Genomic DNA, 16,388 nt, shown 5'->3' with positions numbered 1-16,388 from the left:
GTACATTCACCTCCCCAATTGGTGTTCTATGGCTCACGCCTCTGTTCCTTCTTATCTCTGAAAGCAGAGGGGTCTCTATTCACGCCCCATGATAGCACACTAGAAGCATGCTGTGGGACTTAGATAAGCTGATTAACAGGAGTAAACTATAAAACGGTGTGTTTGCCTGACTCTCTCTATAACTGTCTTAATCGCCTCTGTCGGTTATAAGCCTCAAGACGAGAGGAAATCATCAGGTATGGCTGTTTCCTTTTGTGTCAGACGTCACTTAGCATTACATGTATTAGTTGACTAGCATGTACAGTATGCTGTCACTGCTCTGCTTAGCATTTACCGTTCTGCTGCAGGTATCACTTCAGGGCTTCATAGGCTATCTTGAATAATGCAGCATGTAAGCTTTCTGTTAACTTTCAAACTATTCTCCTTGAATCAGTAATATAAAGGTGAATATATCAAGTTAATTGCAATATCAAAACAAAATCTTTGCATGAAAAGTTTTATATATTTTCAGGAAAAATGACTAGAGCACACACCTTCATCTGTCTTCTGCCTTTACTGATTGGGTGTTCATCTCAGTCCTGTGAGAAGGAGACCGACTGCCCCAAAGAAAACCAGTATGTTTACGGCAAGGAAGTGTCACAGATCCCAGTAAGTCTGAAAGCAGGTGTCACAGAGGTCTTCTTTGTGGAAAGTAACATCACTGTCATCCCAAAAGGGGCCTTCGCCACCAACCCGAGTCTGGAAAAGATAGAGTTCCTCACCACCCCCACCGTGTCCATAGAGAACGGTGCTTTCGAGGGATTGGTCAGTCTCAAGCATATTGAGATCTCCAGTACCCAACTAACATCCTTGTCTGTAGACGTCTTCCAAGACCTGCACAACCTGGAAGAACTTCTGCTGAAACTCAACAAGATCCGTAGTCTGGAGAAAGGATTGTTTGATGGCCTTAAGAAACTGAGAGATCTCCAATTACACATAAACAAGATTGACACCATCGAGGAGGGGACATTTGATGACCTAGAAAACCTTCGGATCCTTCATCTGGCCAAAAACAACCTCAGTTCTGTGTCCTCCACCCTGTTCTCAAAGCTGCACAAACTGGAGGTACTGAGGCTCTATGAGAACCAACTTACTGCCATTCCTGACGATATGTTAGAACATTTATCCAATTTAAAGGAGATCTCTCTTCATAGTAACAAAATCACTTCAATATCAGCTAATTTGTTCCCACACAAAGACAAATTAAACAAGATACTTTTGGACAATAACATATTGACTGAATTGCCTTCAGAGATATTTGTGGGCCTTCCTCTGCTTAAAACATTGACACTAAATGGAAATAAACTTGCAAGTCTACCTCCTGTCCTCTTTGGAGAGATGCCCAAACTGACTGAGTTGAGTCTCAGTCGAAACAGTCTTACCAGTCTTCCTCAGGGAGTATTTAGTCCTCTTAAGAAACTCAAGAAGTTGGATCTGTCTAACAACCAATTGTTCGCCGTATCTGAAGAGTCTTTTGAGGGCCTTGAGAAGCTAACAGAACTCAATCTTCAATACAACCAGATCAAATCATTGAAAGCAAACACCTTTGAAAAGCTGACATCACTAACCACCCTTAGACTGGCTCACAATAGCCTGGGGACTCTTCCAGAGGATATATTTGACCCCCTACCAAAACTCAGCAAAGTCTATTTAAACAACAACACTTGGCATTGTGACTGCAGGATGGTCCCCCTCTTCAATTGGATGAAGGCAAACCCTGGCAAGATCAAGTCTATGTCTCCTGAGATCTGTAACCAGCCGGAGGATTTAAAAGGACAAGAAATCATGTCTCTCAAAGAGGACCAGCTCATATGTCCTGTATCTCCTCTGACCACCATCCCTTCACTCACCACAACCACCACAATGACCACAGCAACCACGACAGCCCAAACAACCACACCACTTGTAACCACCATGACCACTACTACAGTCACAACTACAGAGCCTACGACTACTCAGCCACCTACAACTACTCTGCCAACTCCAACAACTTTGCCAACCACAATGGCCACCACAAAACTGAAGCCACCACCCCAACTACAACCACCATTGTGACCACCTCACTAATAACCACAAGTCTGATTCCCACCACCGGAAGGACAACCACAGCACTGACCACAACCACATTACCCACAACCGCAAAAATCACCACTTTAGCTCCTACCACAACCACCACCTTAGCCCCTACCACAACCACCACCTTAGCCCCGACCACAACCACCACCTTAGCTCCTACTACAACCACCACTTTAGCCCCTACCACAACTTTAGCCCCTACTACAACCACCACTTTAGCCCCTACCACAACCACCACTTTAGCTCTTACTACAACCACCACTTTAGCCCCTACCACAACCACCACCTTAGCTCCTACCACAACCACCACCTTAGCTCCTACCACAACCACCACTTTAGCTCCTACCACAACCACCACTTTAGCTCCTAGCACAACCACCAACTTAGCGTTTACCACTACCACCACTTTAGCTCCTACCACAACCACCACCTTAGCCCCTACCACAACCACCACTTTAGATCCTACCACAACCACAACCACCTTAGCCACAACCACAACCACTGTCTCAACCCCAATACCCACCACCACACTTTTTACCACTATCCCAACAACCACCATCACAAGAACCACCCTGAGAGATTCAACACAGCCACTGACCAAGCCCAGGATCTTCAGCTGTCCCAACATAGCACCTTCTCATTGCCCGTCCCCCTCCTACTACACCCGCCAGGCCTGGAGCAAGGCCTCGCAGTGCAGGGCCCAGATGATATCCTACACAGCCATGCTGGTGGTGGAGATAGGCTGCACCCTGGTGCTGGCTAAGTTCACCCTGTCTCTGTACAGCTTGCTCCAGCGCAGGGAGAGGCTGTACACACGGGTCAACCTGACTCACTTTTCCTACAGGAAGGAGATCACGCTGAGGCCAGTCAAGGTGACAGAGACTGTGGGTCTGTGATCAGAGGGGGGGGGGGGGGGGGGGGCAGATGGTCCAGCTCCATCCTCAGACAATTGATTTCATGTTTGTTGAAACTCTCATTTCATTTTTGTTTTTTGCCCCTAGCACTACATAGCTGATTCAAATAATCAACCAATCGTCAAACGTTGATTATTTGAATCAGCTGTGTAGTGCTAGGGATAAAACTAAAACGTGCACCCCTTGGGGCCCCCAGGACTGAGTTTGGGAAACGCTGCTGTAGCTATAACCCTTCCCTAGGTAACACTGCCTAGAGCAGGTTTTCCCAACCTTCTCCTGTGGGTCCCCCGCAGACATTTCACATTTTTGTTTTAACCCTAAACTGGCACACCTGATTCAATTAGTCAATGGCTTGATGATTAGTTGACTAATTAAATCAGGTGTGTCAGTTTAGGGACAAAACTTGAGGGAGGCTTGATCAGAGGGTTTTGCATGTCTGTAACACATCTTCAGATAAATACACACTGATAGTATCAATACAGAGGCTATCCTAATATGGACACCGTACATCAGTATGTTAAGTGCACTGTCATTCCACACCAGCAGGTGGTGCTAGAGTTGAATGAAAGGTGGTTCATCATGAGACGATGAGTGGGAAAACACAGCATACTGTTACCACAGTACACTGGTACTTATGTAATCTGAAATAGACAAATCATTATTCTACTCATTACAATAATGTGTATGGGGATGACTCAGAGAGGAATTCCTTCAAAGCACAGATGTTGTATGAAAAGACTGACTCTTATAGTACCCAAGAAATGAGTATGATTGTCTGGACTGAATGCGGCAAAAATAATGTTAGTGACCATATGGAAGACTCCACATAAGCTCAGCATAACTCAATGGCAACAAAACTTCCTCGACATTCTTTCACTAGAGTTCTCCATAGCTCATGTGAACAGCGCCAAGGAAACAACATTAGATACATTCAATAGAGCAGTCGAAAAGGTAAAAAGCTTATTATGAGTTAATGTAATGTAATCATCTTTGAATTTATCAATTGTATTTTGAATATCTGTGTCGAATACTGATGTATTTTGGGTGATTCTATTCACGTGTGTCTTGGTCACACAAACAATTTTACAATCATAAGATGAGTTACCCATGATGTTTTGTTTTATGCATAGATGCGTTCACAACATGAATTTTCTACTGTTTTTTGTTTCTTTATATATTTTTATTAAAAAATATGTATTTCACCTTTATTTAACCAGGTAGGCCAGTTGAGAACAAGGTGATCTTATACAACTACAATATATACTATTGTTATATTATTGCCTGTCTGTGATCTGAAACCCTCACTAAAAAAGTGGTCAAAAATAAATAATAAAAAGTTGGTAACAAAAAAAAGGAATAAACTGGTTAAATTATCAAATGAAAGCACTTCACTAAGCACATTTAACAATATGGACAAAGTGGTGAAAAGCCAGCATAGCAATAACACATGACAATGTATGGAACCTCTCTATCTCACAGGCTGGGGATCAGTCAACACAAAGGTAGTGGAGTGGAGCCCCTGAGAAGAGCTGTGTGTTTGGGGTGACCCAGGTCAGTGCCCGGGCATGGCCCTGGAGGGAAAACGCCTCAATTAAGCCCTTTATGAGGAGCTCAACTAGCAGCTAGCACAGGTGCAGGGCAGGAAGCCAGCCTCATTACCAAGGAAGAAGAAGAGGAGGAGTGGGGCACGGGCCAGCGGTGAACCCACTGTCATCACATGTTATTGGAGGGCTGAATGACGCCATTGTCGTTGCTCATAGAGAGGGAGAGAGTGAGAGAAGGGGGAGAGGGGGTAGAAATTGGAGGGGATGGAGAGTTGACCAGTTCTGACCTACTGCGCAGTAGAGCTGTGGCTCTCTCTCGAACTCTTCATAGCTCTTCAAAGTGCCCGGGGCCATCAGCTGTGTGGCTGTGACAGGGCCCAGGTCACATGTCACTGGAGGCATGGCTGCATCCCAAATGACACCCTATTCCCTATTTAGTGCACTACTTTTGGCCAGGGCTTTGGTCAGAAGTAGTGCACTATATAGGGAATACGGTGCCATTTGAGGCGTGGCCAGGGAGATTGAATTGGAGGCAGCCTGTTCAATGCTCATTAGAGGCTGCATCCTGACTTCAAACGTAAAAAATACATCTTACAATACATTCATTATTTAAATCCAGATTTGCACGCATATAGATCCAGTTTCAGTCCAAGCACTGTGGTATATGGAGAACTACTCCCAATACTGTATTAAATACCATTGACCAGGTCAAAGATTACTAGCAGAAGCATACAATTAGTATGGAATATTTCTTCATTCTCTTGATTTGATGGAAAGGTTTTCTGACGTTATAGTATAGAATAGCCATTAGATGGCAGGATTGTATCATATTGGCAGACTCAATACTAATGGTTTTGTACAACGTGTATAAGTACATATCTCTTAGGCCCTCTGAAAAACATTGTGTAATATTTCATATAAAGCATAATCATTACTGACACTGTATGTGTTGAGTTTAAGCTAAGTTTAGGAAAATATGCACCTAAATACTTATGTGTCCCCATTCCAATTCTCTCCACTAGGTGGTGCTGTTCTCCAATGAGAACCAACAGATTTTGAGCGATAAAGTTTCCCCTGTCAGTTTTTAGTTACCACTGCTATGTCAAAGGTGCACTCAACTCAATCAGAGGAACCACTATTACCAACAGACAGAACAACGATGACTCAGCTGTAGGAATCATCTGAGAACATCAATCTTTTTTATTTATTTCACCTTTATTTAACCAGGTAGAACTAGTTAGAACAAGTTCTCATTTGCAACTGCGACCTAGCAAAGATAAAGCATAGCAATTTGACACATACAACAACACAGAGTTACACATGGAATAAACAAAACATAGTCAATAATACAGAGAGTGCAAATGAGGTAAGATAAGGGAGTTAAGGCAATAAATAGGCCATGGTGGCGAAGTAATTACAATATAGCAATTAAACACTGGAATGGTAGATGTGCAGAAGATGAATGTGCAAGTAGGGATACTGGGGTGCAAAGGAGCAAGATGAATAAATAAATACAGTATGGGGATGAGGTAGGTAGATAGATGGACTGTTTACAGATGGGCTATGTACAGGTGCAGTGATCTGTGAGCTGCTCTGACAGCTGGTGCTTAAAGCTAGTGAGGGAGATATGAGTCTTCAGCTTCAGAGATTTTTGCAGTTCGTTCCAGTCATTGGCAGCAGAGAACTGGAAGGAAAGACGACCAAAGGAGGAATTGGCTTTGGGGGTGACTAGTGAGATATACCTGCTGGAGCGCGTGCAGTGAGTGTGTGCTGCTATGGTGACCAGTGAGCTGAGATAAGGCGGGCTTTACCTAGCAGAGACTTGTAGATGACCTGTAGCCAGTGGGTTTGGCGATGAGTATGAAGCGAGGGCCAACCAACGAGAGCGTACAGGTCGCAGTGGTGGGTGGTATATGTGTCTTTGGTGACAAAACGGATGTCACTGTGATAGACTGCATCCAATTTGTTGAGTAGAGTGTTTGAGGCTATTTTATAGATGACATCACCGAAGTTGAGGAACGGTAGGATGGTCAGTTTTACGAGGGTATGTTTGGCAGCATGAGTGAAGGATGCTTTGTTGCGATATAGGAAGCTGATTCTAGATAACATTTTGGATTGGAGATGCTTAATGTGAGTCTGGAAGGAGAGTTTACAGTCTAACCAGACACCTAGGTATTTGTAGTTGTCCACGTATTCTAAGTCAGAGCCGTCCAGAGTAGTGATGCTGGACGGGTGAGCAGGTGCGGGCAGTGATCGATTGAATAGCATGCATTTAGTTTTACTTGCATTTAAGAGCAGTTGGAGGCCATGGAAGGAGAGTTGTATGGCATTGAGGCTCGTCTGGAGGTTAGATAACACAGTGTCCAAAGAGGGACCAGAAGTATACAGAATGTTGTCGTCTGCGTAGAGGTGGATCATAGAATCACCAGCAGTAAGAGCAACAACATTGATGTATACATAGAAGAGAGTCGGCCCAAGAATTGAACCCTGTGGCACCCCCATAGAGACTGCCAGAGGTCCGGACAACAGGCCCTCCGATTTGACACACTGAACTCTATCAGAGAAGTAGCTGGTAAACCAGGCAAGGGAATCATTTGAGAAACCAAGGCTGTCGAGTCTGCCAACTGATGTTCATTGATGTGATGATTGACAGAGTCGAAAGCCTTGGCCAGGTCGATGAATATGGCTGCACAGTAATGTCTCTTATTGATGGCGGTTACGATGTCGTTTAGGACCTTGAGCGTGGCTGAGGTGCACCCATGACCAGCTCGAAAACCAGATTGCATAGCTGAGAAGGTACCGTGGGATTCGAAATGGTCGGTAATCTGTTTGTTAACGTGGCTTTCAAAGACCTTAGAAAGACAGGGTAGGATAGATATAGGTCGGTAGCAGTTTGGGTCCAGAGTGTCACCCCCTTTGAAGAGGGGGATGACCGCGGCAGCTTTCCAATCTTTGGGAATCTCAGACGATACGAAAGAGAGGGTGAAGAGGCTAGTAATAGGGGTTGCAACAATTTCGGCAGATAATTTTAGAAAGAGAGGGTCCAGATTGTCTAGCCCGGCTGATTTGTAGGGGTCCAGATTATGCAGCTCTTTCAGAACATCAGCTATCTGGATTTGGGTGAAGGAGAAATGGTGGGGGCTTTGGCGGGTTGCTGTGGAGGGTGCCAGGCAGTTGACCGGGGTAGGGGTAGCCAGGTGGAAAGCATGTCCAGCTGTAGAGAAATGCTTATTGAAATTCTTAATTATAGTGGATTTATCGGTGGTAACAGTGTTTCCTAGCCTCAGAGCAGTGGGCAGCTGGGAGGAGGTGCTCTTATTCTCCATGGACTTTACAGTGTCCCAGAACTTTTTTGAGTTAGTACTACAGTATGCAAATTTCTGTTTGAAAAAGCTAGCCTTAGCTTTCATAACTGCCTGTGCATATTTGTTCCTAACTTCCCTGAAAGGTTGCATATCACGGGGGCTATTCGATTCTAATGCAGAACGCCACAGGATGTTTTTGTGCTGGTCAAGGGCAGACAGGTCTGGAGTGAACCAAGGACTAAATCTATTCCCAGTTCAAATTTTTTTGAATGGGGCATGCTTATTTAAAATGGTGAGGAAGGCATTTTTTAAAGAATAGCCAGGCATCATCTACTGATGGGATGAGGTCAATGTCATTCCAGAATACCCCGGCCAGGTCGATTAGAAAGGCCTGCTCGCAGAAGTGTTTTAGGGAGCGTTTGACAGTGATGAGGGGTGGTCGTTTGGTCGCAGACCCATTACAGATGCAGGCAATGAGGCAGTGATCGCTGAGATCTTGATTGAAAACAGCAGAGGTGTATTTGGAGGGCGAGTTAGTTAGGATGACATCTATGAGGGTGCCCGTGTTTATGGATTTGGGGTTGTACCTGGTAGGTTCATTGATAATTTGTGTGAGATTGAGGGCATCAAGCTTAGATTGTAGGATGGCCGGGGTGTTAATCATGCCCCAGTTTAGGTCACCTAGTAGCACGAGCTCAGAAGATTGATGGGGGGGCAATCAATTCACATATGGTATCGAGGGCACAGCTGGGGGCAGAGGGAGGTCTATAGCAAACGGCAGCAGTGAGAGACTTGTTTCTGGAAAGGTGAATTTTTAGAAGTAGAAGCTCGAATTGTTTGGGTACAGACTTGGATAGTAATACAGAACTCTGCAGGCTATCTCTGCAGTAGATTGCATCACCACCCCCTTTGGCAGTTCTATTTTGGTGGAAAATGTTATAGTTAGCCATGGAGATTTCAGGGTTTTTGGTGGTTTTCCTAAACCAGGATTCAGACACGGCTAAGACATCCGGGTTGGCAGAGTGTGCTAAAGCAGTGAGTAAAACAAACTTAGGGAGTAGGCTTCTAATGTTAACATGCATGAAACCAAGGCTTTTACGGTTACAGAAGTCAACAAATGAGAGCACCTGGGGAGTGGGAGTGGAGCTAGGCACTGCAGGACCTGGATTAACCTCTACATCACCAGAGGAACAGAGGAGAAGTAGGATAAGGGTACGGTTAAAGGCTATACGAACTGGCCGTCTAGCATGTTCGGAACAGAGAGTAAAAGGAGCAGGTTTCTGGGCACGATAGCATAGATTCAAGGCATAGTGTACAGACAAAGGTAAGGTAGGATGTGAGTACATTGGAGGTAAACCTAGGCGTTGAGTAATGATGAGAGAGATATAGTCTCTAGAGACGTTTAAACCAGGTGATGTCATCGCATATGTAGGAGGTGGAACAACATGGTTGGTTAAGGCATATTGAGGCATATTGAGCAGCAAACCATCAGTAGAGAGAGGCTGGATGTAAATAGAGAATGAGTTTGTTTATAAAAGCCACTTACTTTTCAATAAACATAATTTCCATTCCAATCACAGAGCGTTTCTATACACTTTAGTGTTCTTTGCAGCAAAACGACACATATGGCGGAATGACGTGTGCTGATTCTGTATGGAAATGATTTCCAATGTATCCTAATGGGGACTGAGTGTTCGTTCCTCAATAAGATGACTAAGGTGATATATCACAGATTGAAAATGTAATGGGGTGTGTGTCTTAAATGGTATCCTATTCACTATAAAGTGCACAACTTTTTACCAGGGCCTATAGGGAATAGGGTGCCACTTCGGGTGCAGCATGGCTGTGAGTCAATGCCATGTTCTCCATCTGTAAGGGTTTAGAACAAGGGGACTGTTCCCGTTGTTGATTTGCACTACGATCTTACCAAATGAGGCCAACCACACAGACGTCAGGAGGACGCATCCCAGGTTTCACAGTCAATGAGAGCCTCCCTCGCACGTCAACAGTCAAAACCAGCACATGCCAGGGATTCTTGGGTAACTCAATGCAGATTTGAAAGATGCACAGGCACCGTCTCAAACACACTTGCCCGGATCAATTACACATTGACAACTGCATATTAACCACATCCACACATTTGGATGTGTGCAAGCAATCGCACATGCACGTGCACTAACATGCATGCACAGCCTACACTCACACACACTGTATCCGCCAATAAAGAGCTCCAAATAGTGGTCATGTTATTCTTGCTGCTCTTTTTTCTGATTAAAGTGACCAGGGGAGCTGAAACTGTGTGCTTACAAGTTAAACCATAAACAAGTATGTGTCCTCAAAGAAGACCGATTCCTTTTTCCCCTCCCTCTCTTTAGGGTTGAGGAGGTGGTAAAGGCAAACAAAACAGCCCACAGTAAGCAACTTTTCCACCCCAGCGACCCTGGACACAGCAGGTATCCTGGAGAAAGGGAGTGGAGGGGGGAAAGAGTCCATCATGGAAGAGGAGGCGGACAGAGAGGGTAACACCTTGAATACGTCGGAAAAAAACCCACAGTGTGGCTCGGGTCAGAGGTCACCAATGTTGACAAGCTCCACAAACCCTGAAGCCCATTGGAAGCCCTGATTAAAACAAGTGAGGTAATTGGACTGTTTTGTCCAGAAAACAGACAAACAATAATCACTGGACTATAGTCAAAATTGATATGCAAATCCCGCCCAGTGGAAATAATTTCAACTTTGGTGGAATTTTTATGAGTTACTTGGATTTTTATAAGAAATAGGCAGAATTGGTTTAAAGTTGAACTGGTTTACATGTGCGGCCCCAGGACGTTAAACCACTGAAGGGTTGGGTCTTTGCTTCTTGGCCAAGTAGTTTTGCATTCAATCAAAGTTACCATCCACAGAATTACCTGAATAACAGTACATGCAAAGGTAGTAGAACTACCACTGCAGGGATTCATAACCTAATTATTTGACCTCCATGGACAATAAAAAGAGATACTGATGAGATGCGTTTTCCCCTTGTCACTGTACACAGAGTGTACACAACATTAAGGACACCTTTCTAATATTGAGTTGCACCTCTTCCCCCTTTTGACCTCAGTACTGCCTCAATTCGTCAGGGCATGGACTCTACAAGGTGTTGAAAGCGTTCCACAGGGATGCCGGTACATGTTGACTCCAATGCTTCCCACAGTTGTGTCAAGTTGGCTGGATGTCCTATGGGTGGTGGACCATTCTTGATACACACGGGAAACTGCTGAGCGTGAAAAACCCAGCAGTGTTGCAGTTCTTGACACAAACCGATGCGCCTGGCACCTACTACCATACGTTCAAATGCACTTCAACATTTTGTTTTGCCCATTCACCTTCTAAATGGCACACAATCCATGTCTCAACTGTCTCAAGGCATGAAAATCCTTCTTTAACCTGTCTCCTCCCCTTCATCTACACTGATTGAAGTGGATTTAACAAGTGACATCAATAAGGGATCATATCTTTACGTCATGGAAAGAGCAGGTGTTCATAATGTTTTGTACACTCAGTGTATATTTGCTATGTGTATATTTCTTTTTATGCATGTATGTATTTTTTATTGGACCATACAGATCCATTGAATTTAAACTCCTGCCTCTGAAATGTTTGTCTCAGTCAATTAAAACCATATAGATGTTTATGTATGATACTGTAGATAATATTATGCTGGGGTATAGTTGTAGCCAGAGACATCTAAATATATGCCTCTGGTTGTAACCATGGAGACATCCTTGCTTAGCAGTATACAGGCTGCACATGTATTTCCCCATTCCCAACATGAAATGGATAAAACATTATAAGACCTTCGGCTACAGTTTTATGATGCAAATGACAAACACAAACAGAATGAGTCTGTGTCCCAAATGTCACCTATTACCTGTATAGGTTAGTACTTTGTGTTGATCAGGTTGGTGATTGGTCCTGGTCAGACTACAGTGTGTTGATCAGGTTGGTGATTGGTCCTGGTCAGACTACAGTGTGTTGATCAGGTTAGTGATTGGTCCTGGTCAGACTACAGTGTGTTGATCAGGCTGGTGATTGGTCCTGGTCAGACTACAGTGTGTTGATCAGGTTGGTGATTGGTCCTGGTCAGACTACAGTGTGTTGATCAGGTTGGTGATTGGTCCTGGTCAGACTACAGTGTGTTGATCAGGTTAGTGATTGGTCCTGGTCAGACTACAGTGTGTTGATCAGGCTGGTGATTGGTCCTGGTCAGACTACAGTGTGTTGATCAGGTTGATGATTGGTCCTGGTCAGACTACAGTGTGTTGATCAGGTTGGTGATTGGTCCTGGTCAGACTACAGTGTGTTGATCAGGTTGGTGATTGGTCCTGGTCAGACTACAGTGTGTTGATCAGGTTGTGCCCATAGGGAATTGGATGCCATTTGGGACACGGACTGAGCCTTCTAGAATGAGCCCAGTCAGCACAATCACCAACCTGACCAACACACTGTAGTCTGACCAGGACCAATCACCAACCTGATCAACACACTGTAGTCTGACCTGGACCAATCATCAACCTGACCAGGACCAATCACCAACCTGATCAACACACTGTAGTCTGACCAGGACCAATCACCAACCTGATCAACACAGCACTCTGACGAGAAACATGTTCATAAAGTGTCCCAGAGTAGGACTGTTGATCTAGGAGCAGGTCACCCCTGTCTACAGATGAAGGATTTTAATTTGCTAACTATTTTGTTACTACAAAGCAGGAAATGCAAACTTGTAGTGTATTTGAGTTTTTAAAAGACATCTAAAGTTATTAATTTCCACTTAATTTGCCCTAAGAAAAATCTACAAAATTGTTAATTAATTATAACACACATAATAATTCACATTTCCTGTTGCTGCAGGATTATTTTCCTGCTGTAGCAAACTGGCTCAAATTAAGATCCTACACATGTACGTCATCTTCTACATTTTGACCTAAAATAAAAAACTGATCCTAGATCAGCACTCCTACTCTGAGACACTATATGAAAACAGTCCTTGACCACAAGATATTCTCATCGAGACCGTCAGAGAGCCAACTTTATATTAGAAATAGTCTAACCAACATTCTGAAAAAACTTTATCAGTTGCCAATGTAAATCCACATTCTGAAAGGAGTGTTTTAAAGTAGCCATGAAAAGGCTGTGATGGGACAAACAAGATGATGACTAGAAACAGAAGTCTCCAGACCTTTGCTATATCTTTTCCCATACACACTTAACACAAGCCGTTGGACAGAGAGAGAAGCTATGAAGCCAGGGCCCAGCATGCTAATTAACCAATTACTAGCACTAATTGCCATCTCCTGAGGTGAGGTTAAGGATTGGGAACAGGCCCTCCCTGGGTGTCGATGGCTGGCTCTCTGCCACCGTGTCATCCATGCTGGGGCCAAATCTAGTTATTATATCAACAAATCTCTCATCAGGGGCCCAGCACCTAACACTCCCAGAAAGACACCCAGAGGGGGACTACAAATTTCCAGCAGCAGGACGCTGGAGCTGGCCTGCCAGGCTGGATGAACGGTACCTGCAACTCCCGGTCAAGCTCCCGTTGGGAGGACACTCACGCTGGGCAGCACGGCCACCAATCTACCCCGCTGCTCTGGAGGTTGTGAGGGTTATAGTTTAGGAGTGGAGGAATCAATGAGGATTACAAGGGGGACATTATTTAGCGGGACACACAATGGCTAGGGGAGAACACAATGTGGTGAGTTTAGAGGGGGAGTGCAGGGGACACACCCCTGTGGCTGTGATAGGCGACTCAGGGTCGGAGTTTTAGGTGTCCCCTGCCTGGGAGGAGGTTCATGTTCATCTGGGGTCAGGGACGCGCCCTCGGCCCCTCATACATCACTCACTGACAGCAGCACTCATTGTTGACTATACCTAGTCTTCTGTCATAAACCTTCAGACGCTACGTGAATGAAGTTATTTCATCTCTCACTTACCGATGCTACTTGATGGCTTTCTGTCTCAGAATAGTCTTTGACTGAGTCAATCCGGTTTCTAGCTGAGGTGAACAACAAAACTGCCGATTGATCAAAATTCAATACTTGTGGAATATATGGAAGTTGTGGGGTAAGACAAGGGCTTAACTAAAGCAAGTGAGTGTTAGAAATATCTTGACAAGGATCGGGTCTGTGCAAGAAGAGCTAGATAGAGTTAAAACGCAATGAAATGACAAACCACTATGTTACTGTTAAATTGTTATGTGTTAAAACATATTCAACTAAACCAAACCAAACCAATGACAGTGCTAGATAGCACTGCAAGGCCATTAATCAAGGAATCCATGGTTGAGAACATGTTGTTATCTACAGTACCAGTTAAAAGTTTGGACCTACTCATTCAATTATTATTCTTTTGTTTTTTACTATTTTATACATTGTAGAATAATAGTGAAGACATCAAAACTATGAAATAACACATGTGGAATCACGTAGTAACCAAAAAAGTGCTAAACAAATACTTCAAAGTAGCCACCCTTTGCCTTGACGACAGCTTTGCACACTTTTGGCATTCTCTCAACCAGCTTCACCTGGAATGCTTTTCCAACCGTCTTGAAGGAGTTCCCACATATGATGAGCACTTGTTGGCTGCTTTTCCTTCACTGTGCGGTCTGACTCATCCTAAACCATCTCAATTTGTTTGAGGTCAGGTGACTGTGGAGGCCAGGTCATCTGATGCAGCACTCCATCACTTTCCTTCTTGGTCAAATAGCCCTCACACAGCCTGGAGGTGTGTTGGGTCATTGTCCTGTTGAAAAACAAGCGCAAACCAGATGGGATGGCGTATCGCTGCAGAATGCTGTGGTAGCCATGCTGGTTAAGTGTGCCTTGAATTCTAAATAAATCACAGACAGTGTCACCAGCAAAGCACCTCCACACCATCACACCTCCTCCTCCATGCTTCATGGTGGGAACGACACATGCGGAGATCATCCGTTCACCTACTCTGCGTCACACAAAGACATGGCAGTTGGAACCAAAAACCTCAAATTTGGACTCATTAGACCAAAGGACAGATTTCCACCGGTCTAATGTCCATTGTTCGTGTTTCTTGGCCCAAGCAAGTCTCTTCTTCTTATTGGTGTCTTCAGTAGTGTTTTTTTGCAGCAGCAATTCGACCATGAAGGCCTGATTTACACAGTCTCGTCTGAACAGTTGATGTTGAGATGTGTCTGTTACTTGAACAATGTGACGCATTTATTTGGGCTGCAATTTCAGAGGCTGGTAACTCTAATGAACTTATCCTCTGCAACAGAGGTAACTCTGGCTTTTCCTTTCCTGTGGCGGTCCTCATGAGAGCCAGTTTCATCATAGCACTTGATGGTTTTTGCGACTGCACTTAAATAAACTTTCAAAGTTCTTGAAATGTTCCACATTGACTGACCTTCATGTCTTAAAGTAATGATGGACTGTTGTTTCTCTTTGCTTATTTGAGCTGTTCTTGCCATAATATGGACTTGGTCTTTTACCAAATAGGGCTATATTCTGTATACACCCCTAACTTGTCACAACACAACTGATTGGCTCAAGTGCATGAACATTTAACAAGTCACACCTGTTACTTGAAATGCATTCCAGGTGACTAAGTGCCAAGAATGTGTAAAGCTGTCATCTAGGCTACTTTGAAGAAAATAAAATATAAAATATATTTTGACTTGTTTAACACTTTTTTTTACTACATGATTCCATGTGTGTTACTTCATATTTTTAATGTCTTCACCATTATTCTACAATGTAGAACATTTTAAAAATAAAGAAAAACCCTTGAAAGAGTAGGTGTGTCCAAACTTTTGGCTGGTACTGTAACTCTGAGAAGGAAAGGTTGTTTCGGAGTAGCATCTGTGTGTGGTGAAGTGGACGCTGATTCCATATTTCTAAACTCTGTGTGGTCAAAGAGAACTGTGTGTTTGTGTTCCCCTTGCTGACGGTGCATGCAGGCATGACTCTGGAAATTCCCTGGAGGCACAGGAGTGTGATAAGGAGGAAGAATGGGTTCTGGCTCAGCATATCCACGTTTGACACGGTCTTCTACCGCCCCACCCTCTTGACCTCCCCATCCCCCCTACACACACACACACACACACACACACACACACACACACACACACACACACACACACACACAGACACACACAGGCACACACACACACACACACACACACACACACACACACACACACACACACACACACACAGGCACACACACACACACACACACACACACACACACACACACACACACACACACACACACACATACACACACACACACACACACACACACACACACACACACACACACACACACATACACACACACACACACACACACACACACACACACACACACACACACACACACACACACACACAGACACACAGACACACACACACACCTATATCAACAATGGAACTAGTCCAGGTACCATCAGAGTTTTGATTTCAGCCAGAGATACGTGTTTTTATCCTGAG

The 16,388-nt window shown here is 44.2% G+C and overlaps 1 protein-coding gene across 1 annotated transcript; it reads left to right on the top strand.

Annotated features, from left to right (window-relative positions):
- Positions 1-122: 122 nt before the first annotated feature.
- Positions 123-4,386, top strand: LOC115151545 (leucine-rich repeat-containing protein 15-like). The gene is made up of 2 exons (XM_029695575.1): positions 123-236; positions 512-4,386. Exon 2 carries the CDS (start codon positions 517-519, stop codon positions 2,092-2,094), a length of 1,578 nt encoding a protein of 525 aa, XP_029551435.1. The 5' UTR covers positions 123-236; positions 512-516; the 3' UTR covers positions 2,095-4,386.
- Positions 4,387-16,388: the final 12,002 nt, after the last annotated feature.

Source organism: Salmo trutta, chromosome 17 (assembly GCF_901001165.1).
Source record: "Salmo trutta chromosome 17, fSalTru1.1, whole genome shotgun sequence".
Classification (NCBI taxonomy): Eukaryota; Metazoa; Chordata; class Actinopteri; order Salmoniformes; family Salmonidae; genus Salmo; species Salmo trutta.
The sequence above is the reverse complement of the archived record's forward strand: the minus strand, read 5'-3'. Positions and strand labels throughout refer to the sequence as shown.